This window comes from Xiphophorus hellerii, chromosome 22, assembly GCF_003331165.1.
Source record: "Xiphophorus hellerii strain 12219 chromosome 22, Xiphophorus_hellerii-4.1, whole genome shotgun sequence".
Classification (NCBI taxonomy): Eukaryota; Metazoa; Chordata; class Actinopteri; order Cyprinodontiformes; family Poeciliidae; genus Xiphophorus; species Xiphophorus hellerii.
Genome location: NC_045693.1, coordinates 23,265,110 through 23,293,046, shown reverse-complemented (window position 1 = coordinate 23,293,046; position 27,937 = coordinate 23,265,110). Strand labels below are relative to the sequence as shown.

At 38.8% G+C, this 27,937-nt stretch overlaps 1 protein-coding gene and 3 long non-coding RNA genes across 5 annotated transcripts in view; 2 read left to right on the top strand and 2 right to left on the bottom strand.

The window, feature by feature from the left end:
- The window catches only part of LOC116713253 (uncharacterized), a 44,509-nt gene extending 19,639 nt beyond the window's left edge, over window positions 1-24,870 (bottom strand). The window contains exons 1-3 of the long non-coding RNA XR_004337836.1: window positions 24,448-24,870; window positions 24,269-24,336; window positions 24,126-24,202 (exon numbers count right to left, since the gene is read on the bottom strand). This is a non-coding gene — a long non-coding RNA (uncharacterized LOC116713253). The remainder of the gene's footprint in view (window positions 1-24,125; window positions 24,203-24,268; window positions 24,337-24,447) is intronic.
- mrps5 (mitochondrial ribosomal protein S5) lies at window positions 615-27,099 on the top strand. The gene is made up of 12 exons (XM_032553356.1): window positions 615-714; window positions 2,060-2,212; window positions 4,003-4,128; window positions 4,663-4,776; window positions 5,697-5,816; window positions 8,639-8,673; window positions 21,036-21,126; window positions 21,375-21,421; window positions 21,640-21,697; window positions 24,865-24,927; window positions 25,064-25,200; window positions 26,582-27,099. Exons 1-12 carry the CDS (start codon window positions 666-668, stop codon window positions 26,804-26,806), a joined length of 1,218 nt encoding a protein of 405 aa, XP_032409247.1. The 5' UTR covers window positions 615-665; the 3' UTR covers window positions 26,807-27,099.
- Window positions 8,684-20,961, top strand: LOC116713254 (uncharacterized). 2 transcript variants are annotated; one of them, XR_004337837.1, is made up of 2 exons: window positions 8,684-10,896; window positions 20,019-20,961. It is a non-coding gene; the product is annotated as an uncharacterized LOC116713254 (long non-coding RNA). The 2 variants fall into 2 exon arrangements; XR_004337838.1 differs by having other exon boundaries at window positions 8,684-10,900.
- LOC116713255 (uncharacterized) lies at window positions 15,554-23,023 on the bottom strand. The gene is made up of 2 exons (XR_004337839.1): window positions 22,541-23,023; window positions 15,554-15,867 (listed from the first exon to the last, which is right to left on the bottom strand). It is a non-coding gene; the product is annotated as an uncharacterized LOC116713255 (long non-coding RNA).
- Window positions 27,100-27,937: the final 838 nt, after the last annotated feature.

Here is a 27,937-nt window from a genome sequence, read left to right as displayed (position 1 = left end):
ATATATATATATATATATATATATATATATATATATATATATATATATATATATATATATATGTATATATATATATATATATATATATATATATATATATATATATATATATATATATGATTAAATACAAAATTAGGATCAATATCAATAATGAGTGTATTTAAAACTTCTTTGTGAAAATAGTGCATGATTAATGTGAAATTTAAATGTTCTGTATTCTGTTTTGATGGTTTTGTTTTCGACAATTGACTGAAATACAGTTTTGGTTTGTCTTTTTTTTTTTTTATCATGTCAAAATTCAGTATTCAGCTTCAGCCTATTCCTTTTCCGATAAATTATTGGTTTGTTTATTTATTTATTTTTTTCCTGTGTTTGACGTTGACAATTGACCAAAATAAAGTGAGTTGATTGATTGAGTATGTCCAGTTGTATGGCCGGTAGAAATTATGACTGAAAAATATGTACAAAGTTACAATGCTTTAAATCGGCTAAGAAATTAGACTAATAAATTTGATTAACTTCTTTAATGACAGTTAATAGTAGGACTATTAATGATTTAAAAAAAATATTACTTTGTTGTGTTTTTTTTGTCCTTCCATTTTTTTTTTAACAGGCAACAGTACAGTCGCCTTGTTGACTTCCAAAGGACCCATTATTTCCCCAACATGGCGGCGTCCGTATGGGTGTGCAGTGCCCTCCGCATCACGCTCGGAGGTTAATTATGTGTCTATTATATCTTCTATAACTTTGATATCTCTGTTATCTCAGTCTGTCGTTATGTGCTAGCTGATGTCAGAGTGGTGTGTTTGTGTTACTCTTGTCTGTTGCGTGTGCTAACGCCAAAGAAGCCTGTCCCTGCAGATAACTAGCCACAGTCGGAACGCAGCCACCTCTTATATCAGCAGTACTGAAGACTTAGCAGCTTTATATTCTGGCATTTTACCTGCAGCGGTTGTTATTGACAACGTGTTTATGTTTTAAGAGTTATAGGTCAGTGCTGCTGGTTGTTTAACTTGCTTAATCTCGGCAACGCAAACGTGATTTGACACGGGATTTTTATTCGGCCTGCACTTTAAAATGCTAGATGATTTAAAAAAAAAAACTCCCCAGCAAAACAGTCGAAATAAATCGCTAAGTCGCTTCCATTTATTAGAGGACAAACGGATGTCCACCTCCAACTTGGCAATAAGCAAATGTGCATGATGCATTCTTGGCCCAACAACTGTTCGTGCCACGTTTAGCAGCATCAGCTCTCATTATTCATTTGTGATAGCTGGTTATTTTTCGGACGGGCTGCTGTGAATCTTTGTTCTGCTGCATATCTACTCTGTGCTTGAGGTCATGCGTCGATGTTCAGTTTTTCCCCCATCAGATTTCATGGATCCATCAATAATACAAATAGTCCAGGCTCTGAAGAGTCAAAATAGCTTCAGACCATCACAGACCATCGTGTTGTAATTACTTGATAGTGTTTTTTTCCTCTATAAAGCCGGAGTCACCAGGTTTTGTGTTTTGTTGAATGTGAAATGGATCTTTGAGGTCTTTCGATCAGCAGTTGTTCTGGCCTTGAAATTCCCCTAATGTCATAGAAATTTTAGCCTCTTTAGTCAGTCTCTTTCTTGTGGCTAAATCATCAACTTTGACCTTAACATGCGAGTGAAAATTACAGCGCTTCATATGCTGTTCTTGGTTCTTCTGTGGCTTCCTGGATGAATTGTCAGTGAGTTATATTGAGAAAACTCAACTTTTCTGACCATAAAACAAAACGATGAGTTAGAGGAAGTTCTGGATTTCCCAAGAGGTCAAATAATATCTAACATTGGGCTAAGTTGGTAGCTTTTTTTCCTTAGTTGCACACTTGGGCAACAAGGTTATTGCTTTTTTTAAATTTATTTTTTAGATTTTACATATCAAACTATGATTACAAAGATTTTCATACAGAATCCCAACATTTGAAGTTGCGTTTGTACACTTAGAAGATCTACTGTATGGCTTGCCTAAGTGGAAAAGACAGTTTGCAGCTTTTATACACGTTTCCTGTCTTCTTCCTGTCTTCCAGGCGCAGCATCACTCCGCACCACGGTGGGAGCTGTTCAGATGTCTCACTTTGTCTGTCGAACCTCAGCAGGCTCTCTGCAGAGACGCCCAGAGTTTCTGTTGAACCCGTCAGCAACCTGGCAGCAGAGCAGACATGGCAGTTTCTTCAACAAGTGTGAGTTAAGGACATTTTTTCATGTGTGCCTTAAAAACACAAACCGTTGGTGTGATTAAAAAAAATGGGGGAAAAGAATAAGTCTAGTTGAAATAATGCATCTACCCTGCTTCTGTTGTTTTCATTTATACATATATTTATATAAAAAAAGTGAGTTGGATCCTCCAAAAACCAAAACAACAAAACAAAAGCAAATTAAAAATAATATTTATTGCAAAATGTGTAAAAAACATCAAACAATAAAGCAGAGGGAAAAAAATCACAACAGAATATTTTGATTTCCATATTTATATCATGGAATGCAAAACTGAGATTTTATTTATATTTCTTGATCATGTTCTTCTTGAATATGATCACGTAATACTTGAACATAATGAACACAATGTGTTAATAAAATATAAATAATTGAAAATGCACCCAAAGGGTCACTTTACTAATGCTTAATATACAGGAACTAAGAGGAAAAAAATGTTTAGATTAAAAACCAAAAAGCAAAATCAAACATAAATCAGGGAGAAAAACAATATACATAAAGCAAATAAAAATATTTATTAACAACAAAATGTTACATCAAAATGAAAATATAACCAACTGATTAAATACTATAAAACTTTAACCAAGAAGAAACTGTTTTAAAACTGAAACTCAGTTCCTGAAACTGAAAGCTAATATTTTCTTCAATTTTGTTTTGTCTTTATGTTGCGATTCAGAACAACTGCATTGTTAAAGTATTACATTTAGGGCCCCATATAAACTTATTATTCTCAAAACTATAATACCAGACAAGTCTTGATTAAAAAGACCTGTATGGTAAAAGACACTGAGATATTTACAGCAGTAGTTCGTACTGTAATAATTCTAAACCTCCTGGTCCATCTGAACAGTTGCTTCTTTGGTCATCATGTCAGAACGATAAAGGCGGCCATGTTGATCTCATGTGAAGCTGCCAAAGCGTTTCATGAACTCTCTCTGCCTCTCATCCTGACTGCCTTCATGGCGGCTCCTCATTTTTCAGTCTTACTCATGTCCAAGTTGAGGAATGTTAAATGCCTTCTGACTGTCAGCATGTCTCACTCACAGTTTGAGTTCTGATCCGAAGCCAACACAAACAGCAACAACCCGTCACTTTACATCGACTCGGCCTCCGATCAGAAAACACATTCGTTCTCATGCGTAAAATGGTTCTGCTGCTTTTCTCATCCAGATTTTTCACAGGAGAACCAGATGGGTCTTGATTCTTATTCCGAGCAAGGTCATGAATATACTTTAATATCCACTTGAAAAATAAAGTGAATCTTTATATTTGTTATATTAAGCAAATATTATGTTCAGTCTTGTGATCTAAATGTGTTTATGTAGTTTTTGTTATAGAACTAGCAAATATTTTACCCCATATTTAAACCACTTTTTTATTCTGTGAAATTAGTTTGTATCGTATAGACCCTAATCATTTCCATATTATATAAATACATGAAAATGTTTTTTAAAAGTAATAATTTTGATTTAAAATCTTTCCACTTTTTAAATGGCAAAATTCTTTTACATTTGGCCTTTAGATGAATCTGCTTGAGTTGTATGGTCAGTCTGATTTAGCTCAACAAATAATTTATTCATAGTCATTTTTGCTCATATTTTAACATTCAGCAATTTTTCTAATTATGAGCTAAATGTTACGATTCACTTCTTCAGGTTCTAAGTACAAGAAGACAAGATAAGAACCTATTTAAAAAAAAACACAAAAAAAAATCATTAATTATGATTGATGTGTGTTTGTGTGTGTGTGTTGGCAGTGACGGCTGAGGAACTGTGGAGGGGTGTGTTGGCTGAATCCGGAGCCGGAGCCAGAAAGGGCAGAGGGAAGCGAACCAAACGCAAACTGAGGAGAGACCTCAATCGAGGACAGCTGATCGGAGAAGGTGAAACGGCATCTGTTTGTGTTTGGAAAATGACTCTTGAAGTGTCAAGAGTGTTTCTATGTCCCAGTTGATTCAGATATAAACATGAGGTTGGCTACATGATTTTCCCTTTTCAAACAGGCTGTAATTTATCCTCCTTGGCTTTAATTTAGAGAGCTGCTTCTAATAATTTGGCACTTATGCCTCTAACTAATGCTAACAGACAGCTGATGGACACGGCGCTCTAGAATATTCATAAGCCAGTCTGAATGAATGAATTGCAGCTCTTTGCTGATAAGAAAAATGACTTTTTGTTCACTGTGTCCTCTTTTTAGGATTTGGAATCATTTTTCCTCACTTTTCTTTCACTCTCTCTCTGTCTTTCCTCTCGTTTTGACCTCATTTTAGCTAAATACCATGTGTTCATTAGCCTAATTCTCTGTGTACTGCAAAAAAAAAAACATGGCTAAATCTTTAAAATGCACCGTTACCTCCGTACATGTTTGAAGTTTTGCTGTCTATCGAACAGATTTCCTTGTTCTCATCTGTCTTCAGGTCGAGGTGGCTTTTTGTGGCCTGGTCTGAATTCTCCTGTATTAAAAGACGGCGCGGTACAGAGCTTCAGCCGAAGAAGCGACGCCGAGCAACAGGAAGTTCACGCTGAACTAAGTAAAAACACACATTGACACACGTTACATTTTTTTTATCTGCTTCTGCAGACTTAAGATTGAGCTTAAATCATAAATACTTTGTTACCAACCAGAGGTGGACAGGTGGATAAACATTGTACTCAAGTAAGAATAGCAATACTTCTGCATATTTTTACTCACATAAAAGTAATAAGTAGCCATCCAAGAACTGACTCAAGTAAGAGTAAAAAAGTATTTGGTGAAAAATGACACTCAAATACTGTATCTGATCAAAACATCAATCATTTAATGTTTAGAAATTACATAATCAGACGGACCAAAATGTGTTTTATGTTGTAAAATGCATTTTTGTATTTTACAACCTACATGGAAATAATTTATATAAATAATATGATTACAAAATAACAAAATAAATCATTTTACATTATTTTAGTGTAATACTTGTGTGCGTGTGGTGAATTTTTGGTTAGAACAAGTTTGTTCTTCATTCAGTGAAGTAACTCCAGAAATTAAAAATAGCAAAAGTAGTAATACTTCATAATAAAATTACTCATATAAAGTACAAAAGTGCAGAATAGTAAAAGAATACTCCTAAAAGTAATTCCTCCCCCCCAAAAGTTACTCAAGTAAATGTAACTAAGTAGAAGTAACTAGTTACTTCACAAAGCTGTGTGATATTGTTACCATCATTTAATGCAATGGAAATTTCCTTTTTGTGAAACATCAGGAGAAAAACAGCGGGGACAGAGGGGCAAATTAAGTCTTCAATTTGAGAAATTGAAGCACCGCTGGTGTGAGAAGTTTCCAATTTGTTTCCACTGTGATCTCATTAGTTAGCAGTAATCACACGCCTAATTTGACAGTGACTGAAAGCCCCGTTGACGTGTCTCGCGTCGAGCCGCTCGAAGTGAGACGTTCGTCTGCCTTGTCTCCCGGCAGTGCGGCAGAGGGACGAGTGGGAGAAGAGGAGGAGGATGAAGGTGAAGAGAGAGAGAGGCTGGACCGGAAGCTCCTGGGGGGGCATCAGCCTGGGGCAGCCTGACCCCGGACCCAATGGAGGTAACCTGCTCCCAGACACCCAGAGGGGTCAAAAAAACTGTCTGCTTCAGGGCCGCAACTGACGATTGTTTCAATAATCGATTATTCCTGACGATTAATCGGATAAAGAAATTGATACATTGTGCTGATTTTTCACTTCTTGCAATTTTTTAAGTAAGAAGATGAACATCTTAATTCCTAAAATGTCATAACGTAGTATTCCATAGTTTCCTTGATAATTTGTAGCACAAAAAAGAAATACTTCAACATCAAGTCTGCTCGACTTAACAACAATACAGTGTAGGGCTGATCTGTTGACTATTTTTTGGATTCAATGTTTAATAATCGGAAAGCAAAAGGAACGTAATAGAATTTCATTTTATTTTTTTACGACAATGTAACCCTTTGAAGTCCTGAGGAGTTTTGGGTGGAGTCTAATTACAGACAAAGAAGGTTTTTATTAAACTGAAATACAAAATGTACATATTTTTGTTCATTTCTGGCTTATTTACTCATCTAAGTATGTTGGTCTTTTTCAATTGGCCTGTTTTTGAATCTGTATACACCACAATTAATCGATTGCTAAATTTGTTGACGATTATTTCAATAATCGATTCATAACGATTAATCCAATTAATCGATTCAGCCCTTCTCTGCTATTGCTTTTATTTCCAACCACAAACAACCTGGAAATGAATACAAATTTCTACTTGCAAAATTCTTCACACGCATTACACTTTTACATGTTATGTTACATAAACATTGCATTTCATCAGAATATTTTTTTTAATCGTATTTTGTAGAAATTAGAACCAGTGCGTTATGCAATTCTTTCGCACAACTACATCATCAAGTCTTGGTACTTTTGCAAAGATGGCGTAACCTCTGCAATTCGACATGCGCTAGGCGACCTGCACTAAAATCCCAAGCACAGACACTCCAGTCTAAAAGCGACATCTAAGCGCGGCCTGTGTGCAGACTGGATAATCATCAGTGAGTCGGCATCATGACACAGACAAGGCTCAGAGGCACAGCTCACTCTCGGACAGACGCGCCGAGTGGCACAGGAGGACGTGGAAATAACGGCAGCGGTGGGACGAGAGGGAGACGGATGAGGCAGCAGAGGAGTAATAAGGGGCTGTGCAGCTGTGTGTGGGAGAGAAAGAGTGACAGGTCAGCATGGGAGCCCATTATCAGTGATGAAGATGAGGCTTCGACTCAAGTGTCAAGTGGAACGATTTCCTAATTTAGAAAGACATTTCTGTCCTTGCGTGTTGATTTAGATGGGTTTTCACCTCCCTTTTTACTTTCCCTGTTGTTTCACACGTTGTGCTTAAATCACACCCCGAGTTTTTCTGTAATTTCTGCTCTTTGCTTGTTCTTTTCATCCTTCATCTCATGTTTTTTTTTTTCAACCTATTAAGCCTTTCTAATTCACACATTTTCAATCTTTGTTTGTTCTCCTTCAGTACTGACTGTCTTGTTGCATTTTATTGAACCTTCAAGATTTATGTTGGCCTTTATTATGAAATTTTCTCTTTCAACAAAGTTTTTTTCAACTTTGTTAAAAGCCAATTAGACTACGTTACCGTTTGGTTTTCATTGAGCGCTGTAAAATATTAAAGTAATTATTATTAGTGTTCTTCCCATTTCAAACTATGACTATATCAATTGTAAAGGTCTTTCAGGCGCAATAAGGAGCTGTTATTGTTTATTAGTGCAATTATTGCAGATTTCATTTAAAACTTTTGAATGTTAGCCGGTCAGGGTGGAGTGTTATGGAGAACATTTCTTATCTTCATGTTGTCAGCCTGTCCTCATAGCTGAAGGTTTAAATTAAAAACTATTAATTCAGTTTTATCTGCGTCAAACTGAAGAAAATTCACTCTTGACTCAGTGGCTGTTTTGGGGTTTGGTCATGGACGGACACACAGACATAAAGCTGTGTGTCACCAGGATTCAAATATAGTAAGAAATTTGAAATAAAATAATTAATTGATGAGTAAAAGTGGTCAAAGAATAGACCCCTGAGGAACGCCTCATCTGATTTTTTTTTTTTTTAATTTACTCAAATTTATTATCGCCAAATGATTCAAAGTACAGCCAAATAAGGCAAACCAGACAATGCTGCCGATTTTACAAAGCCTAACAGTCGGCATGTCGTGATGAACTAAATTACATAGAGGTGAGCTTTTTATGCAACCAAATGGTTGGACTGGATTTTATTTAGGGGTATTGGAGTAAAATGTCTTTAATGGTTTTATTGTAAAAAAAAAAAACTTTTCACACTTTTGTGTTAGCTTATGTTTGTCTATAACACAAAATCACCTCAAAATACACTGAAATTTGTGGTTGTAACTGAACAATATGTGTAAAATCTCATCAATTTGCAAGGCACTGTATGTACATTTGTTGTCTTACGCCTCTTTGCTCACACACACACACACTCTTACTTGTTATTCTCCCCAACACACAATCGATGGATGCGGTGCATTTACAGCTTGTTTGCCTGTGATCAGGGCGGCTTTCGTAAAGACGTTGGGACATTCCCCCAGATGACAGATGTGTGCCGATACAGTTTTTTTTTCTCTTTATTTTTTCCTCCATGGCCTTTTGTTGAATTCCGCCTTTGTTTGTTGTTAATTGGTTAGAAGTGAGCAGATTGCCGCGGGGAAACAAACATCCTTCAGAGGTCACTGAAAATGAGAAGTGCAAACTCGTCATGCTGCTGCAAAGACTTCTGGGCATTTGTCCTGCCAGCAGGAGGCCAGTCTAATCTGTTCATCATGTGGGGATGTGTGTTTGAGTTTCAAATCTTTCTCTTTTTTTCCATGTCTTGGCAGAAACCTATGAAGACTTTGATTCTCGAGTCATTGAGGTGAGTTTTTCTTTCATTGTACTGAACAGATTACAAACGTACACAAGTTGTTGTTTTTTTTTTAAGGGCTGATTGTTTTAGAAGAGTTGTCATTATTATTTTAATGATGCACTGAGTTTGGAATCACATTGTTTTAATCACGCTTTAAAGAACGAAATAAAATCATACTTGCAAAGCGTAATATGACAAAAATATTATTAATAAGAAATTATTTTTTTATTAAAGTAAAAATGGACATATCAAAATACATGCTATTGGTTGATGCACAAATTCAATAAATTGTGACAGTTCTGAGTTTTGACGCTTTCAATGACTAGAGAAAAACGTGATCTACTAATCACTAATCTATGCCGATCAGATGGAAATTCTAAGACATATATTTATTTGAGCATGTCATAGTCAATTAATTTTGTATTGAAATTGAAGCACAAATATGACACTTAGCTTAAACACACCCCAGTCAAATGGAAAATGTCACTACAATTTGAGGTATGTATTTTTAAGTGAATTTCTTTCACTTGTTCTTGATTTGTTGATTTTGAAACAAACTTTAATGAACCTAAAATGAATCAATAACAGATTTATTTAGTTACAGTTATTTTGTACATATTATCCAAGACATGGAGTATTAATTCCTCTCAAATTGTCATTTTGAGATTATGCTACAAAAACAAAGAGTTTTAATACATCAAAAAATTCTGCAGCACATCCTTTTTCCCCTATTCTAGTCTGGAAGGCTGTTATTGTTTTTCATTTACAAATCATTTGCATTTTTATTGCTTGAAGTCTTGCGTTTTGTGCAGTGAAAGTCAGAAGGGAAATATCAGCTGTATGAACAGAGCTAGACAAACTTTTTTGTGAATCTTTGAACGTTAAAAAAAAATTACCTAAAGAGAACCGTGACGGATTCTAATCTTTCCGGTTCTGTTCAGGGTCGCTGAGCAAAGGAAGCAGAAAGTCTGAAAGCGCAGAGTGTGTAGTGTCTGACATTTTTCCTCTTGAACAAAGAAGGTCAATACTTTCAGCCAGAATTATCAGAGCAAAAGTAAAAGTTTTTGTTGAGTAAGAAAAGAGAAGTTGTCGATTTGGGAAACTGGCTGAGTTGTTTCTTTGGTGAATCTTTAATATTTCACCTCCGCTGTACGGATTTACGTCTAAATAGATGTTAGCAGACAACATATGTTTATTTTTTTTCTCTTTCTTCTTTTATGGTTTGCCCAACTTATTTAACTAAACACACAGGCATGATGCCATTTTGGAGTTCTACTAATATTTTCCTAAAGTCACTAAAATATTAACACTGTTAAGACTCACCTAAGCTCTGTTTTTGTGGAGTTATTTAAGCTGCAAAACTCTTCATTGCTTTACCCTTTGTACCTTAACAGGGACAATATTAAAGAGGTAAAAATAATAAGCTAAATAAAACGTGCACAAAGTTAATTTTATATTCCTGATCTAAAACTGCTGCTCCACACACACCTTTGCACTGGTCTTCTCATTTTGATAGCGTGAAGAGATGCGGGACAGTGTGACCACATCTATTTAAAGTGAGTGAACAGTGCTGAGGTCCAATTATATGTAACTGGCTGAGCAGTGTTTTTGAGATGGGTGTTTGCCCTGGGCAGCGTTGGAACGGGGCGGCATGCATGCCAAGAGAAGAAAGAGACTTTTTAACTACTCTGTTCTACTATAAATAAACTTTGTTTTCCGTTTCTTACCTGAGCTGTCATTAAGAAATGGGCTATGCTAATTGTGCTAACTCAGCACAGAACAAAACACCTCCAGTCGGTGTGACCTCAACATGTCAGCATAGTTGTTTTCTTTATTTCAACAATTGTACAACTGTTTTGGAAAATAATCTCATCTTTGCAACATTCCTAAAGAATATGTATATTTACATTTTAATGAATTTACAGAACATTTTTATTTTGAAACTTCCTGCCTCATGGAAGACAGATTTTGTCCAGAATGCTGAACTAATACAGATAATGACATCTGGCCACCTATTTAATCCACCTGTTACTTTAAATTGAGAGGTTTAGTCCTTGACAAAAAAAAAATATTTTTTTATGTTGTAAAACTAAACCAAAGAAAATATCTTAACATGCAACCCTAATAAAATGTAGCAGGAAACTTCAAGTTTCGGCCTACAGCTGAATGACTCCCCTCAGCAGCTGTTAAATTGAAAGACCGAAGACAAAGCGGCTGTGTGTGTGTGTGCGTGTGTGTTGGATGACATATGGATACGGTACTCTCTGCGGACAGTTCATTTAGATTCTCTGTTCGTCATGCAGAATCTCCCCTTAATTCAATTAGCACTAATGGGCCCTGGTGAGCTGGTGGGAGCTCTGCCACAGGGTCACACACACACACACGCCAAACACCCAACTATGCCTCGGTGGCCCTTCTTCACACACATTATCCTGCTGGAAGATCTGTAGGAAATAAGCTGTGCATTATTCATGGTTACTGCACAGCTGGATATCGTTTCTAAATATTTCATGTAGATTTCTCTGGTGTTCACTTCTTCTTCATGATAGCCATTTCTAATCACCTTTTAAGCATTTTATTTTATTTTTATCTACTCCATATATGGACATTAATGCGTGTGGGTGTGTTTCGCATTGATAGTCTTCCCCAGCTCTCCTGTGCGCATTAATAAGAACGGTGTCACAGACATTAGACTTCCCCTTGGAAGCCGACAGACACTTTTATGGTGCCATCGCCTTCTATAAATACACCCTTCATGGGGATGAGTGTGTGTCTGTGTGTGGCACTATAAATTCAGGCCTAATGAAATGGAAGAGGCTTACTGGAAAAAAAAAAGAAGGAAAAAAAAAGGCTCGTCTCCCAAGGACGATGAGGCTGCATTAGTGAGCAGATCCAGCGGGAGGAGAGGAAGCGGGGAGGGAGACGGCTGAAAAAGCGAGAGGTGGAGCATGGCTTGTGAATCTGAGTTTGGGAAAACAAGTGGACATAAACCACAAAATTCTAAACTTTTGTTTTTTGACTGCAATTGGAAAGTTAGAGAAACTTCAGATTTTGCAATAGCCGTTGGTGTTTATTGGCTCAGGGCAATGCAAGTGGCGCTCTTCTTTTAGGCCCTTTTCGTGCAATATTAGAAATTTACCAAAATATGCAAACGATTCAATTTCTTTTTAAATAAAAAACTTAAACATTTAATTGCCTAAAATAACACATCCTTCCTTTAAAATGCCTGTGTGATGCTCAGGAGGAGCCCAGCAAATACCATGGACAAATAGCGGGGAGGAGGAGACTAGAGGGTTGTCCCGTCAGACTGTCAGTTCCCGAAACTATCAAACAAAAAAAAAAAAACAACTTATAAAATCACACATACACACAGCAAAAAGCTTGTTGGGGTCTAATGGATCCCATCTCTTTAGACTGTGAGAGGGTTAATGTACAAAATATGTAGAAAATTTATAATTTTTTCCACAGTTTTGGCTTAATTACCACTCTGAGGATGTTGTTCTTTCAGCAGTTGAGCTTTTTTTTGGGCTTGTGTATGCCAGTTAACAATTAACCAATTACTAAATTAGTTGACAATTGTTTCAATAATTGATTCATCACAATTAATCCAACTAATCATTTCAGCCCTAATAGCAAACTGGCTCTTTCATGCCTTTACTGTGCTTTACTCATGCTAATACATCAGCAGCAGTGATCGTAGCGTCTAGATCTCGGATGGCTCCACATCCTGACCCTGGCTTGGGATCGCTCTCTTGGATCGCGTTAGGAAGCAGCTGCACGCTGTTGTCTACTTCTGCACGACTTCACCTGGCTGTCGGCTGCCTGGGAGGATGTAGCTGAATCCGATTCTTCAGCACAATGATCTCTGTGGATTTCTAGAAAGGTGAAAAGCCAAGACATTCCTGAGACTCAAAGACTCAACTTGTTTTTCTTCTTTTTTAATGAGTTGTTTATTGTCTACAAAAAGAACCGGAAAAGGAGTTCTCCAGCTTTTTCCTCTTTCTCATTAAACTCCATGCATTAAATGTTGTGGGATTTTCTTTGAAAGCCTATTGCTTGAAAAACCCAAAGTTGATGATATTCGTCCAGCATGGCTGTTCCAGGAAAGATGCCAGAGTATGGCACTGTATTCTTTTTTTTTTTTTTTTTTTTTGCTGTTTGACAAGTCTGCATTGGTTGTCTCCATCGCCTGGCTAGAGCTTGTTGCTCAAAGCCAGAGCAGGGAGAGGAACGCAACAGAAATGGCAACCAACTCGCCTACTGCCTGCACATAGTGAGTGTGATGAGGCGCAGCTGGCTGTTCGTTTTTCAAACTATCGATGACCAAACCTCATTGGTGTTTCCTGCAGGCCTCAGTCTGGATTTTTCTGCCTCCGTTCTCCAGGATGCTCCTTCCCAGGCCGCCTACATGCTACATGTGATAATAAACCACTTGTACCTCACCGCGTTGTTTTCAGGATTTGTTAAAACAGTCAGGCAATTCTGACTCGATGCCAAGCCCACTGCACGTATGAATCCTGTGCCAAAAAGCCTTTAAAGACCACTCACATGCTGGCTGTTTCCTGACACCGCGCTCCCAATCCTGTGTAAATGGGACCTAAAAGGAAGACACACACGTTTAATCCAGAGTTGAGAGTTATAATGAAAAAAACTAAGTTTTACCAAGTATTTTTGGTCTAGTTTCTAGTACAAATACCTTAGTACACTTGAAATGAAACAAATATGACGAGTAACTTTTCAACTAGATGTAGGAGCTTATTTTAAGTGAATAACTTCTTGATATTAATGTAAAACTACTAGTTGGAAGTGAATCTGCTAATGGAACAAGACATTTTATTTCTATCTTATCAGTTAAATATGAGAAAAATGTCTTGTTCCATTGGCAGATTATTTCCCTTATAACTTGTACTTTTTTAAATCAATCTTAAGGACTTATTCAGTTATAAAAAAAACTCCTTCGTCTTGCTGAAAAGTTACTTGTCAGTTATATTTGTCACATTTCAAGCACACTTAAGATATTTGCCCTAGAAACTAGACCAAAAAAGACTTGGTGAGATTTTGTGTTTTTTTTGCAGTGTATGTTTCACACTTAAGCATTGCAAAACTGTCTTACTAATCTTTTAAACTGCTACACATCTTGACTTTTTATTGTATAATTATTAATCCTCTAAAGTCCCAAGTTCCTCCAACGTTAGGGTACATTATCTTTTACTGATCAGAGTAAATATTTTATGACTGACATCAGGTTGAGGTGAAGCCAAATGTTCCCTACCTGGATGGGAAAATGCTATAAAACGTCGTCATGCAAAATCTCATTTAAAGCCCAGCGATGTCACAGAGTGGCGCACCATTTAGTTAAAAACAATACATCCCAAACATCAGCCTCTAAGAAAAGAGATGGCATGTCTGGCACACTCACAAAGTAGTTTGTTGAAAATGAAAAGAAGGGATGACAGAGTTAAAGTGAAACAAGATGAAAGTGATGTTCCTGGCCTCCCTCCAGGTTCGGCAGCCTCTTGGACTGGATTCAGTGATTTCATTAGCGGAGATGGAACCTTGTCAGTGATAGAACAAGTTGGGTTTTTTTGGGGGGGGGGCGGGGGGTTCTCCTTGAAGTTAAGAACCTTGAAAGTTTGGTTGCAAACAAACAGCTGGCAGAAAAAGAGAGATTTTATGTGCACTTTTAGACGAGATGGGCGGCTTCTAATCTTGTGGTAAATTTAGATTGCAGCTGCCAAGCACATTAAATTTGACCAGAAAAACTATAAAATCACAGGTCAAATAATAGTAGGTAAAGTAGCACACACACACACACACGTCAGTTTTGTATTTGAAGCAAGATTTACATACAAGATTAGTTGACGTTGAGAAAAAAATGCCTGCATGTATTACACACGCTGTTTGCGTTTGTATTATCCTCGGTGTTTTATAGTTTTTGTTTTACCATTTAAGAGAGTATTTTAGATTTCCAGATATTATAGGAGACGTTTTATGCAAATTTACACTTTTTTTACTGCTTCTAGAAAGTGCTTAAAAAGTCCATCCGTTTTTCTGGCAATAAGTAAAAAAATTTATTATTTTTTTGGTGTCTGAAATATGAGCCGTTTCAAAAACCTCCAGATTGTTAAGTCTTTCAAATCAAAGAAATCATTTTACTCGAGGTGCATTTAGGGCATGACCAAGCGTAAACCTTTGCAACAATGAAGTACGACAAACCCCTTTATCGTACGCGGAGCTGGGAAAACGTGAAAGCCCGAGTTGCCGAGGTAATGCATGCTAACGCAGCGGTGATGTTATTGTGATTGTCAGTTTCTTTGTGCTTTCTCATCGCCCTGCGGCCCCATGTGCTGAAATGATCTCCCCCCCCCTGCACTGCAACTTATAGACAAATGCAGACAGACAAGGAGACGCGAAGCAACAGATTGAGAAAATAACCGATTAGGCAGCAGCGAGAGCAAGATAGAAACATCCTCCCACCGGCGTTCTGTCGCTCATCCGCCTTAGAAAGAAAAAAAAAAAATCCCTAGCCCATCTGCTGTGCTGCTAACGCGCCGCCAAAGCCCATGCATCCTCACCTAAAATGACAACTGCAGCCAGGAGCGCCTCATCGTCTTCGCGGGCGTCAGCTCTGGTGGCCACAGGCAACACTGAAACGTGAGAATTAATAACTTGATGGAATCTGGTTTGCGAGGTGCGTCTGAAATACCATCTGTGCGGAAACCTCGCTTTTATCCTTGAATTCAAGCGCAAACTTGGCTACAAAACGAAATGAGAGGTGGCAAATGCCCACAACATCCTGCATCTACAAAGCGCTCGTAGATTCCTGCGAAAACATCAACAATAAGTGTGTAGTTAGAGATGGAAAACCAATAAATCGTATCGATTTTTATTTTTAACCACGGAAGCCGAAGCATCCAGAACCTCCTCGGTGTGTACGCGTGTGTTGGCGTGTCCTGCAGGATTGTTGTAGGAGTGTTTTGGTGTTCGCTGCTACCCTGACCCCAATCCTTCGTCTGTGGCCCCCTGGTTAAATTATAAACCCTTCACTGAAATGTGCTTGTTGCATAAGTTGAGAAGCTGAAGGCGAAGTTAAACTTTGGAGCTCCATCGGAGGAGATGCAACACTTTCCTGTCACTTGTTCCCTCTTGTTTGGCACGCAGGCGCCGGAGCAGGCCAGGATTTGTAGCCGAGATGAGCCAGCTCTATGAATAAACGTATGGCGGTAAATACAGATGTACACAAGATTTTAAATGTGTAGTCTTACCATTATCAGACCATTGATGGACTATATTTTCAGGTTACGTTTGTCTGCAGTCAGATATTACAGCAGCTTCTGTCTCCTTTAAATGTCCCTCCTTTTCCAATTAGACTCCCGTCGTGGATGTAAGAAGTTAAAGTTAGCTTGTAACTGTTAGCTTCTTCAGGTGCAAGTCACACATTATTTTAGTAATCAATTTTTATTTATTTTTTTACCCCTCCAGGGGGTCTTTTGTGGGCTCTATTGTCCCTTATATGAAAGTAAGCTGACAGGAAAGGGGGAAGGAGAGGGGGGAAGACATGCGACAAATGTCGCTGGGTCCGGGAGTCGAACCCGCGACGGCCGCATCGAGGACTCGAGGCCTCCAAACATGGGTCGCGCTAACCCCTACGCCACCACGCCACGCCCCAGTAATCAATTTTTAATTTCATAATTTTAGTCTACTTTAGTACAATACTAGAAACACATTAAAATATTCCTTTTTTTTAAAAAAAATAAGAAAATAAACATTTTATTGCTTTAAATGCAATAGCAACATTCCTTCAGTGTATGCTTAGTCATCTGCAGCTAAAGAATAGAAGTGGAAAGCTCATCCAGTTTTGCTTCACTTAGCATAATTATAGTGTATGGCTAATCTGGTGATTATTTTTGGATTAACTGATTGCGAAGCAAATTGACTATTAGTTTGTTTTTTGGTGGGTTCGCCTAAAACTGCCACTTTCTAGGTAGAACATAAGATTTTTCTTTATCTGAAATGAAAAATGTGTATATTTTTTTTGTACATTTTTGCCTTAATTACTGCTCTGAATGTGGTGTTCTTCCAGCAAATAGCCTGTTTTTAAAATCTGTATACAGTGATCCCTCGTTTATCGCGGGGGTTACGTTCCGAAAATGACCCGCGATAAGTGAAATCCGCGAAATAGAAAACTTTTTTTTTTTTTTTTTTTTTTTTACAATTAGCAACTATTACATGTATACAAATACAGTGACTCACGTGTAGGCCGTTTCACTGCTCTTCAGACTGGGGCGCTGCATCCTGACTGCGCTCTGCAGTGTTCTCTTCTTCTGAAGCCCGCGGTGCAGGTGTGTTTGTTCGGGAGAAGAACATAGTGATAGGCAGCTGTTGTCGCTCTTTTTTCTTCTTTGCAAAAAGATCCTTGTAGACCGACATGCCACCATCGATTATGTTGGAGAACTGTAATGAACGGCTCATCAAAGGGTCCCATTCCTCAGCTACTCGCTTAAGTTCAGTGGCCATTCGCACCATGGTTGCTAAGCGACCAAGCGTTAGTCCTTCCTCCTCATCTCTCGTGTCCTCTTCTCCCTCTTCTCTTTCATCGTCGCTTTGTGGCTTTGTCATTTCTGCCAGCTCTGCATCGGTCAGCGGCTGTGCGTCTCCATCAATCAGGGCGTTTATGTCATCCGGACTCATGTCATTAAAGCCGTCTCCTCCAATCTGTTTAGCCAGATTCACAGCTGTTTCTACGGCAGATTGGTGGACCTCGTCAAGCGAGCCTCCGGTTGCGTTTTGCACTGCCTCTAGCCATAGTTTTTTCCAGCAGGCCTTCAGAGTTTCCGTTTTCATTTCCTGAATGGCCCTCTGAATGTTTTGGAGACACAATGCGATGGTGTATCCACGCCAGTAGTCCTTCAGTGAGAAATCTTGATCCGAGTCCATAGCGTCAACAAGATGTTGCAGGGTGTTGCGCGTATAGAGAGCCTTGAAAGCACGGATGACTCCTTGGTCCATGGGCTGAATCAGGGATGTAGTGTTTGGCGGCAGAAATTCGATTTGCACACCATCATATGCCAAATCATTACCGTGACCTCCGGCGTTGTCAAGGAGCAGAAGCACTTTAAAGTCCAGTCCCTTTCCTCTCAAATAACACTTGACCTCCGGGATGAAACAGTTTTTGAACCAATCCAGATTGAGCGCTTTTGTCATCCAAGCCTTTGCATTGTACATCCAGTAAACAGGCAAATCATCCTTATTTTTGTTTTTCAGCGCCCTGGGATTTTTAGACCTGTAAATCAGCCCCGGTTTAATCATGAAACCTGCGGCATTTCCGCACATAGCCAGGGTCAAACGGTCTTTGTGAACTTTAAATCCTGGGGCTTTGGCTTCTTCCTGCATGATGAAGGTGCGGGAGGGCATTCGTTTCCAAAATAAGGCAGTCTCATCCATGTTAAAAACTTGTTCGGGCTTATATCCCCCCTCCTCAATGATCGCCTTGAATTTATTGTTCACGAAGGCTTCTGCCTCAGCGGTATCCGCAGACGCCATCTCACCGTGCAGACAAACATTTTTAAGTCCAAAGCGTTTCTTAAACTTTTCAAACCAGCCCTTGCTTGCATTAAATGCGCTTGGCACTTTGTCAGCAGCACTTGCTGAGGGCCCGGCATCCTCTCCCTCTTCCCCGTCACTGACAGCAAAGTTTTCATACAGCATTCTCGCTTTTGTGCAGATAACGTTTGTATCCAGGGTTATGTTTTTTTTCCTGCAGTCATTAATCCACAGAGCTAATGCCGTCTCCATCCGTACCATGGTCTTGTTGCGGACAGTTACAACCCTTTTTGCATTCGTATTAAAATTGACTGCTGCTGTCGTCCTTATGTTTTTTTCATCCTTCTTTATGTAACGAACGGAAGATTCATTGATTCCGTAATGGCGAGCAACGGCTGCATAGCTTTTACCTTCCCTTAGCATGTCCAGAAGTTTAACTTTATCTGAGATAGGTAGCATCTTCCGCCGTTTGGTCCCATCCGCAGGTGCTTTTGTCGGTCCAGGCCGTTTCGTCGACACTATGGGTTTAGGAGATGTTCGAAATTACAAGATAATTTTAAATTTGCCAAGCTGTTTTACGTACGTACACAACTGCACGAGACGACAAAATGATAGCACAATTCGTAGCATGTTTTGATACAAGAAGCGGGAGTGAGTTTTTAGCGAATCAGAATGCAGAGCACAATGCAAAAAAAAAAAAAAAAAAAAATGCATTATGAAAATCCGCGAAATAGCGAATCCGCGATAAGTGAACCGCGAAGTGGCGAGGGATCACTGTACTCCAGTTAGTTACTAAATTAGTTCTCCATAATCAATTTATCATGATCAATCCAATTAAGCGCGTCAGCCCTAGTTGCAAGCATTCTTTTGGAAATGCTGACCATTCTCTAATTGGGTTTCTGCAATAGGCAGCGTGTGCTGATATGTCATAGAAAGTGAAATGAGTTTTCTCAGACAGTATAGCGCATAGAGCAACACACTTCCCCTCCCCTACCTGTTACCTCGCACTGAGAGGCAGTTAAATTTTTAAACCACAGCTGAACCGAAATTGCAACATTTGCTACATTTTCACCTGGTTCTGTTCGCTTTCATATTGCATTGTCAGATGATCCAAACCCTTTTAAAAACCTGTGGTGGCGCTGCACCAAGAACCACTGAAGAAAACGGTACAAAAACCTCTAAAGACATGAGTGCAATTTTCCTCCTCCGCAAAATGTAAGCGAAAATGGAATAGCGTCAGATTTGAGTGGTTGTAAGATTTCTCTTTTGATGTCAGTAAGAGACCCGGAGCCATTTCTCCAGCTAGCACTAGATTTGAATGCTTATTTAGGTTGTATTTACCCAGAATACCCAGCGCTATAGTCCGCTTCCTGCTTTTGGAGCGGTCTCTGGTCCACTTGGTATTCACATATGCATTGGAACCGCATCAGAATTCACTTCAACCGATCCGAGACCTAGGATTGTAGGTGGACCAGAGTTCGATTGCGTGTTCACACCTCCCTGAACGAACCAGACTTTCTAGACGAACAAACCAAAGTTCCATTAAACGGAGCTGGTGTGAATGCACCGTTACATTCAAGCTGACTGAGAACCATGAATAATTCCTTAGGTGAAAGGGTGTCAACTGCGTAATAATCCCATAAATTAATAAGTCCATTATAATATCTTTAAATGTGTACTCTAATCAGTGCTCTAATTTTCCTAATGAACTCGGTTTAATGTGCTGATTTTATGTATCACTGTGGACACCGAGCAGCTCAGCTGCTCAAGGTATAACCCAGCATCTTGTCTCACTCTGTGTTTCTGTGCAGGTGTGTGTGGGTGTGTGGGTGTGGGTGTGTGTGTGTTAGTCGTGTCGTACTTTATGCTGTTTTCCTGGGAGTCAGCAGTTTGCCTGTGTGTCATCAGGGCGCCGCACAAACTCATGATCTCGCAACTCATGCTCTTCCCCCCCCCCCCGTGTTTTTTCCCGTCGTGTTTGCTGTAACGCACATCCGCATGTTCAGCTGCACAGAAACGCTTCTTCACAATACTTTTCACCATAACCATGTTTTTTTTCTTAGTTTTAATGCATCTTCTGTGTTTTGTTTGTTTCTCACGTTGTGGCTCTCTTCTTCTACACCTAATCTGTCAGATTAAGTCAAACCAAATTTCCACCCTCGTCTTTAGAGACTTTTTTTTCCTCCTGACTTCTGTGTTGTTTTCCTCATTTTGTCTGTTTTATCTCTCACTTCTCTTACCTTTCTCATAATCTTGTTTTTTTTTTTTCCTTTCTGTTTGTCCTCCAACTCTCCTCTGCACAGCTTCTTCAGCTTCTGTTCTTTTTCTTAAACTTTCATTTGTCTTTCTGGCATGTGACTGCTGCCCCCTACAGTTTCAACTGAACACTGCAGGGACATAATCAACAAGCAGTTAGACCCAAGAATACCATCAGCCCAATCTTAACCACCTTTATGAAGATGGAGCAACCTGACATGCTTTTGTCAGGTGACGCTCGTTAAAGTAAAGTTTTGGACCTCATTGACTAAAACAAAGATGTACAATTGAAGTAGGATGCAGTGGATTTATTTTAAAATATTTGCGTTGAAATTTTGAAAACTAATGGATTTGAAATTCATATGCACCTTTTTCTGTATGTCTTTGATTGATTTCTAATGACTATTTTGACTGGAAAATTTCTGCACTTTATGAAATATCAATGCAAATGTCATAATTCTGCCGAGTGCTTCTCTACCTCCAAGTCTGATTTCTTTTTTTTTTTCTTTTTTTAATAAATACAGTCTTTACGTGTTGCCAGGTCACATTGTGGGTTTGCTGTTGGATTTTAGGTGAAGAGCGTGTTCAACATGACGGCCAGGGAGGGCAGGAAAAGGTCCATCAGCTGTTTGGTTGCTGTAGGAAATGGCAACGGAGTGGCAGGTTTGATCCTTTTTTCTTTTTTTAAAAAAAATAAATTAAAACTAAAACAAGTCGTGCAGTTTGACTCTGAATGTTGTTTAGGAGTCGACAGAATTTCTAAAGCAGGCGCATCAGAGCAGATTCCTTGTAAATCCTGACTTATAATTTTTTTCTCGAACTTATTTCTTCTTTTAATGCTGAAAAAAAAAGTCCTTTAGGGGAGAGAGGAAAACCGTTTTGTAACCCGTCTCTCCTTTCTGTGTCGTTAGGGTTCGCTTTGGGTAAAGCAACAGACAGAAATGCAGCTCTGAGGAAGGTAAGAACTCAAAGCACGTCAGATTCGGGGTCGACTTGCTCATTTTCTCTTTGGGTTTGAGTTAAGTATTTAAATAATGTTGTTATGAAACAAAACATTAACCACGTTACCTGGTGTTTATTCAAATCTTTATTTGGATAATGACCAGGTCATCAGATATTTAAAATGTGTATCTTAACTTTTGTCTACCTGTTTTGCCATACACCCATGATTTGCAGGCCAAGAACCGAGCCAAACGCCATTTGTACCACATTGAGCGATACAACAACCACACCAGTAAGTTCCTCATCTCAGTAGAGCTGACCAGTGAGTACTGGTTCATATCCAGTTTACTGCCTGCTTTGTGTCCCAGTTGTTTCCGAGTAACATATAACAGAAGAGATCTGACTGCTCACTCATTCAAGTACCTTTTCAAAGGGTTATTATGAAAAAATACTTTTCTAATTTATTGAAATTATGACCTTGACGTGACCCTGAATTAGGTCTTTAAAGCGGCAGAGTGCAGGCCAGCTACCGCTTCAGATAGTCAGATTCATTGACCAGCTAAAAATGTCAAAAACAATAATAAATATTATGTATAATAGTATGATAAGTTTAAAAATCAAAATAATTTTTAGGAGCAGTCAGAATTTTACATTTCAAGCAAATACAGGAACATTTCTTTACCTTTTCCAGACTTAATTTCCATATTTTTCAATAATAACGTGTTTCTTATAGTCATTTTAGAAGCAGAAATTCAATGTGTTAACATTTTTTTACACAATTATTAAACGTTTTGCTTGCTTACCTAAAAAATTCCCGAGCTGGAACCTTTATATTTTGTTTCTAGTACGCCCATAAATCTGACGCACAAGTGACATTCGACAAACAACAGCGATGGACGGCAAAGCCGCTTCTCTTGCCACTTAGCCACAAAACTTTTTTTTTTTTTTTATTAAAAAGTGTTGCTTATTTTGTCGACATACAGTTTTCGATTAAAAAGCGATTGAGTAATTACAGACCCTGCAATTAACTTGATTAAAAATGTTAACGTAATCGAAATTAAATGTAACTATTTGAATACTAGTTTGAATACGGTCGTGGATACTCTGAGGCGACTAAACAGTCTATACATCTTACCTCTTCTCCTTCCGCAGCCCAGGTTTCCTTCCTGTTCCCGCTTTGCTCATAATCTCCCCAACTTCGCTTTCTCCTTTTTCCTCTCTGCTGCCCCCTTGAATCACCTACTCATGGTCTCATAAGTGACATAGTCTGAAAAATGGCTTTGTAAGGCGAGAATCAGAACGCATTACTTGAACTTTCTTATGGGAAAGCTCCAGTTGGCTTCTTTCGCCGCTGCTGGAGAGCAGCGTCAGAAAGATTAATGCGAGTGAGTCATCAGCCTCCGCCGCGCCCACCAGAGGAGAAAGTTAGCTTCCTAATTTGGCCCCAAACCAGGCGGGGTGTGTGTGTGTGGGTGGGCGTGTGTGTGTGTGTGTGTGTATCTGTACCCTGCTTGACTTCGTGAACAGTGGTATATTTAATTTTCTCAGGTTCCGCTCTCTCTGTGCTGCCATCTGCAACCTGTCTGTGTGATTGCTTCCTTTTTTCCTCTTTGTCTCAATGTCACCACCACCCGCCACCTTGGATTACTTGAATTTCTTCTTCTGTGGAAACAATTTGACCCAACGGAGGACTTTGTAAAGGAATACAACGGCAGCAAGAGCTGGTCTGCTGAAATATTGCTTTAAATATAAAAATACAAGTTCTTTAAAATATTTCTGTCGCGTTGAAGACGGCGGCCTTTCATTCATTCTTTAAGGTTTTTAGGGAATCTACAGAAAGAAGTGTAAAATATGGACGTTGATGGGGAATGACACAAAGTTATAAGTAGTTTTTTTTTCATCGTTTTGCACAAATCAGCTGAAGTTTAGTCAGACTGAACAGAGGGCAGATGGTAACCGCACAGGTTCTCAGTTGCATTTTGCTCTGGACTTGTATGTTTTAAATATATAGTCATATTCAATAAGTTAGAACATCATTGAAGTGCTTATTCATATTACTAACTCAGCTCAATAAGTGAAACAAAATAAATATATTAAATACACACACACTGATGTTGTCAATTTTCTTTTACTTATTAGGATTTTTTTTGCTGGCAGTCAATAAAAACAACCCGTTTCAGATTAGAATGAGTAGCATAGAATTTATTATTAGTGTTAATATTAGTTTTACTAGGTATTTTTAATCTGATGCAGACCCTCAATGTAACACAGAATCTAAATTATTGAATGAATGTCAATTTAATAAATTAAAGTTTTTAGCAGTTTTTCAGCTTTTCTGTTATTCAGAACGACACTAAAAGTAAATTGTTCATAATTCACATACAATAGATGAAAATGTCCCCTTTAAGCAAAATGCGTGTTGTTCTGTACTTGAAAGCCTAAACATATTTCTTTCTGTTGCTCTTTCTGTCTATATGAAGTTATAAGTTGTCAAAGATTACGTTACATTGGTGTCTCTAAATGACTTTATTTTGCCTGGACTGAAGGCAGAAATGGCCCTTCGATCGTAAAGGTCGTGAGGTGCTTTGGGATTTGTCGTCGATTTTTTTTCTTTTTGGTAAAAGTTCCTCCAAAAACGTAATTTTTCTGTTTTTTGAATCACTGCTTTCTGTATAAAGTTAAGTGCGTTTATAAGTAGCAGCAGCGTCGAATACATCAACCTCTCTCACTTTTGGCGTTTGCTTGAAGAAATCCACCAGATTTAGTGATATCTTTTATCCGTTCGGTCTTCCAGCGTCTGAAGGATAAATTAGTTATTTACTCTGGGAAAAAAAAAATAAAAAATCTGTTTTGATTTTCTCACTTTGTCAGATGAAGCCGGACCCCCTGCAGCTACAGCAAATGCTCGTCTCCCTGCGGTGGATGAGTCACCTAAGTGAATGTGAAGTTTATATTAAGTTAAATCAACTTTTTGATTCTTCACTTACCTTGACTTGTGAAATGAGCACTAAAAAAAAAAAAATCCTTAGAAAATTCATTTACTCGTATTTCCTCCTCTGTTCTCATCAACGTCTGTCTGCACTGCAGCAGCAGCCGCGTTTAATATCGAGTTCTTTGATTCACTGGTTGTCGGCAAGCGCAGGATTTTCTCCTGAAGCAATGCGTCTGGCAGCACACAGCTCCTCCTGTGGGGAAGAAGAAGTGAGTGTGAATAAGTAATGGGCTGCAGCTGCTGCAGTGAGTGGGAGGGACATCTGGTGGGCATGTAGAGAACTACAACGTCCAAAAGGTTAGGTGGGGGATAAAAACCGGGTAGCAAGGCTCAAAGTGCCTACAAAACACGTGGAGCTCGTTAAGATTTCCTGGATTTGTTTATCATTTATTGGTTTGGCTGTTTTGCTTCCATCTGTCTCTGCTCTGCCGTTATGCAGCTGTTTTTTTTTTTTCCTCCGCCGACAGTTTATCACGACATCAACTCCAGGTTCAAGAGGACGACTCTGCGCATGAAGAAGCAAAACGAGGGTTGGTTGGCGTCAGTTTCGCCCGAGCTAATACAAGCCAGATGTTCCGCTGTGCACATTTCCATTTAACCATTACATATTCTGCTGTGACTGCAGCTGGAGTTTAATTGTGTGTGTGTGTGTGTGTGTGCGTGCAGGTTACGGTCTGCGCTGCCACAGGGCCGTCATCACGCTGTGCAAGCTGATCGGCATCAAGGACATGTACTGCAAAGTGGACGGCTCGGTCAATCTCCTCAACATCACGCGGGCGCTCTTCACTGGGTTAGCCAATCAGGTGAGATCATGTTGGGACGTCAGTAGAAAATGAAAAATTCTCCAAATAATAAAGTCACTAAATTTCTGGTTTTAGTGTTTTTGTTTTTTAATCCTTTACTAGGGAACAGCTGAACTCGTGTTGGTAATTCTTTGCGTCCAATCCATTTTGAAAATCTTAATTTAGAATTGTCTATATTTGTTTAGGCCGGTTGAATCGGCCAATGAGAACAGACTCAGGCAGTTTGATTGAAGTACCAAACTGTACTGAGTCAGTTTTTAATGCGTAATTAATTTAAATATTGATAACACATAAAAACCCACATACAGCTAAAAAGTATTTTGCTGATTTTAAAACTGTTTGATAATTTTGTACTGATGCACATTAAACCCTTTCTACGAGATGGCAATCAATCAATCAATCTATGAGAATTTAATGTTAAAATATGGAAAGCAGTTTTTCAGAATTTAGGGCTCGCATGAAAAGGTAATTCTGAGAAACAAAAAGAAAAGTTTGGAAAGCAGGAGCTTTCTTATTTTTACTGGGGTTGAATATTAATTTTCCAGATATTTAATCCTTTTTTCCCCTCTAGCAATTGTCTAATAATCCTCAGCTATTTTATTTTCATTGCGCTTGCTTCTATTTTCTAGGGATCTATTTTCCAGAAATATAACGTACTACTTCTACGCAGATGACACTCAGGTTTACCTTCCATTAAAATCCAGTGGATCCCCGTCTGTGGATAGGTTACTGAATGGACCGGAACCGTCTTAGGAATCTTGGAGTGACTTTGGACAATGATTTTAAATTCAGTGAGATCGGTGCAGTAGTCCAGTCTAGCTTTTATCATCTGAGGCTTATAGGTAAAGTCAAAAGACCATGTTCCTCATAGGTGAGGGTTCAGACTTCAGCTAACAGGAAGAAGGCGACATGAACTCATCACGCCGGGTTTGTATTTCATTCAGCGGCTGACTGTTTCTCTTAGAGTTACTAAATTTAGTTTTTAAATGTTTAAATATTCCAGCACCTCTTTTAGATTTTTTAGATCTTTCCTATTAGATTTCTGAAGATATAAAGAACTAAAGCCTTGAGTTGTTTCTGCCGGATCTCTAAATGATTTTAAATGATTCTCTTAAAAATTCTCACGTCTTAATTGCTGATTTAATCGATTTCATAAGCTGATTAATCTCACACAGACATAAAAGATAAATTACTCCGGCTATGATGCAGGAAATTGGAGGTTTCCTTCTTTGTCAGAGTAAGGATGCATCTGACTGTTTTCGTCGATTCAGACCATCATAACCCCTGTGCTTTTATTAATAACTCAAGAGATAAAGCTCTTCTTATCTCCTCGTCATTATTATAGTGCTAAATCTCTTTCACTTCTTTGACCACCCTTCAGGAAACTCATCAGAACCTGGCCAACAAGAAGCAGCTCCATGTGGTGGAGTTCCAGGCCCACCGGGGCCCGCTGCCCGTGGTGGTGGCCAGCCCGAAAGACGGAGCGCGTCTCCAGCCGGAGACCGTGGACGAGGTCCCCAACACCAAGCTGCACTGGGACGACGTCCGAGACGCGCAGGGAACCAAGCGCTCCATCTGGGCGGGGGTGAAGCGCACCGTGTGGTAGAGCAGACCACAGGCTGGACGGTGGTTTATTAAAGCTCTCTGTAAGGAGGAATGGCGGGAAACCGAAAGGACTTGCGGAGCTTTTTCTTACAGAAACGTTAAACAGCATCGTTAATCTGAGTTTATCGTGTATTCTCCATTTAAATGTCAGTTCAATAAACTTATGAAAGTTTGTTTGGCAGCAAAACTCTAAATCATCATTCTAGAACAGTCAATAAAAATGTCGTCGTCCATGTCGGTGATGTTACATGATAGATTGACAGTAAAATAAAGTTTCTGTTCTGAGTCTCTCAATTAGATCTTTTTTTTTTTTTTTTACTTTAAAAAAAAAAAAAACACAGCAGGAAGGAAGTCAAACTTGATGAGAAAATTCTCCGGGTGAGGTTCCATCTGACACAATCTGCACTGCTCCACTACATACTGACTTAGAAATGCAGTGACCTGACAGACGCCACCGCAGGAGCCCACTCATCATTCTTCGACATGTGGCAGCGTCTACATGTGTTGAAAAGTAATGAGCTGCTGCTGAATCTTCGAAATGTAAAAGCCTCCAAGGTAGGGTCGAATTTTCTTGTTTTTCTTCTTTTTTTGCGTTAGAAAAAGCAGAAGCTCAAACATACAGAGATAAACTAGGAATCAAAGAGTTTTGTCTTATTTAATTGAAATGACACATTTAAATTAATTTCACTCTCACCAGCCTCTATTAATCACACCTTATACCTGGTTAAAAAAAAATAAAGTTTCAAAGCAGAGAAGTTTATGATCAGAAAGCAATATTAATATATTGCTAATGAATGAATTAATTATGAGCTAAACCTCACTTCACCCCTGCAGCTTACAGTTTTGTGTCTGACAGAGTGTTTTGTCTGTATGTCGTAAATTCACACTGATGGAGCCCGATCCATGGATGGCTTTCTGTAGATTTTTTTTACAGTTCATACCTAGAAACACAGTTAGAGTATGTATTGTTATTGGTCAAGATTGAATCTAATTCTATATCCTGACGGTGTAATATGAGACAGATTTATCGTTGGAAAAAATTCAGCTCCTCCTTGTGGTTCTATTTCCATCTCCAGATATAAAACCGCTTGGTCAGAAACAACCAGTCAAGTCCAGGAGGAGGGTCTTAGCG

What these genes read in the sequence shown, in the direction of transcription:
- mrps5 (XM_032553356.1), top strand. Translation starts at nt 666, where the DNA reads ATGGCGGCGTCCGTATGGGTGTGCAGTGCCCTCCGCATCACGCTCGGA. An exon ending in AAATGGCAACGGAGTGGCAG is followed by an intron (nt 21,127 to 21,374) that starts GTTTGATCCTTT and finishes CTGTGTCGTTAG; the next exon opens with GGTTCGCTTTGGGTAAAGCA. An exon ending in CATGAAGAAGCAAAACGAGG is followed by an intron (nt 24,928 to 25,063) that starts GTTGGTTGGCGT and finishes GTGTGCGTGCAG; the next exon opens with GTTACGGTCTGCGCTGCCAC.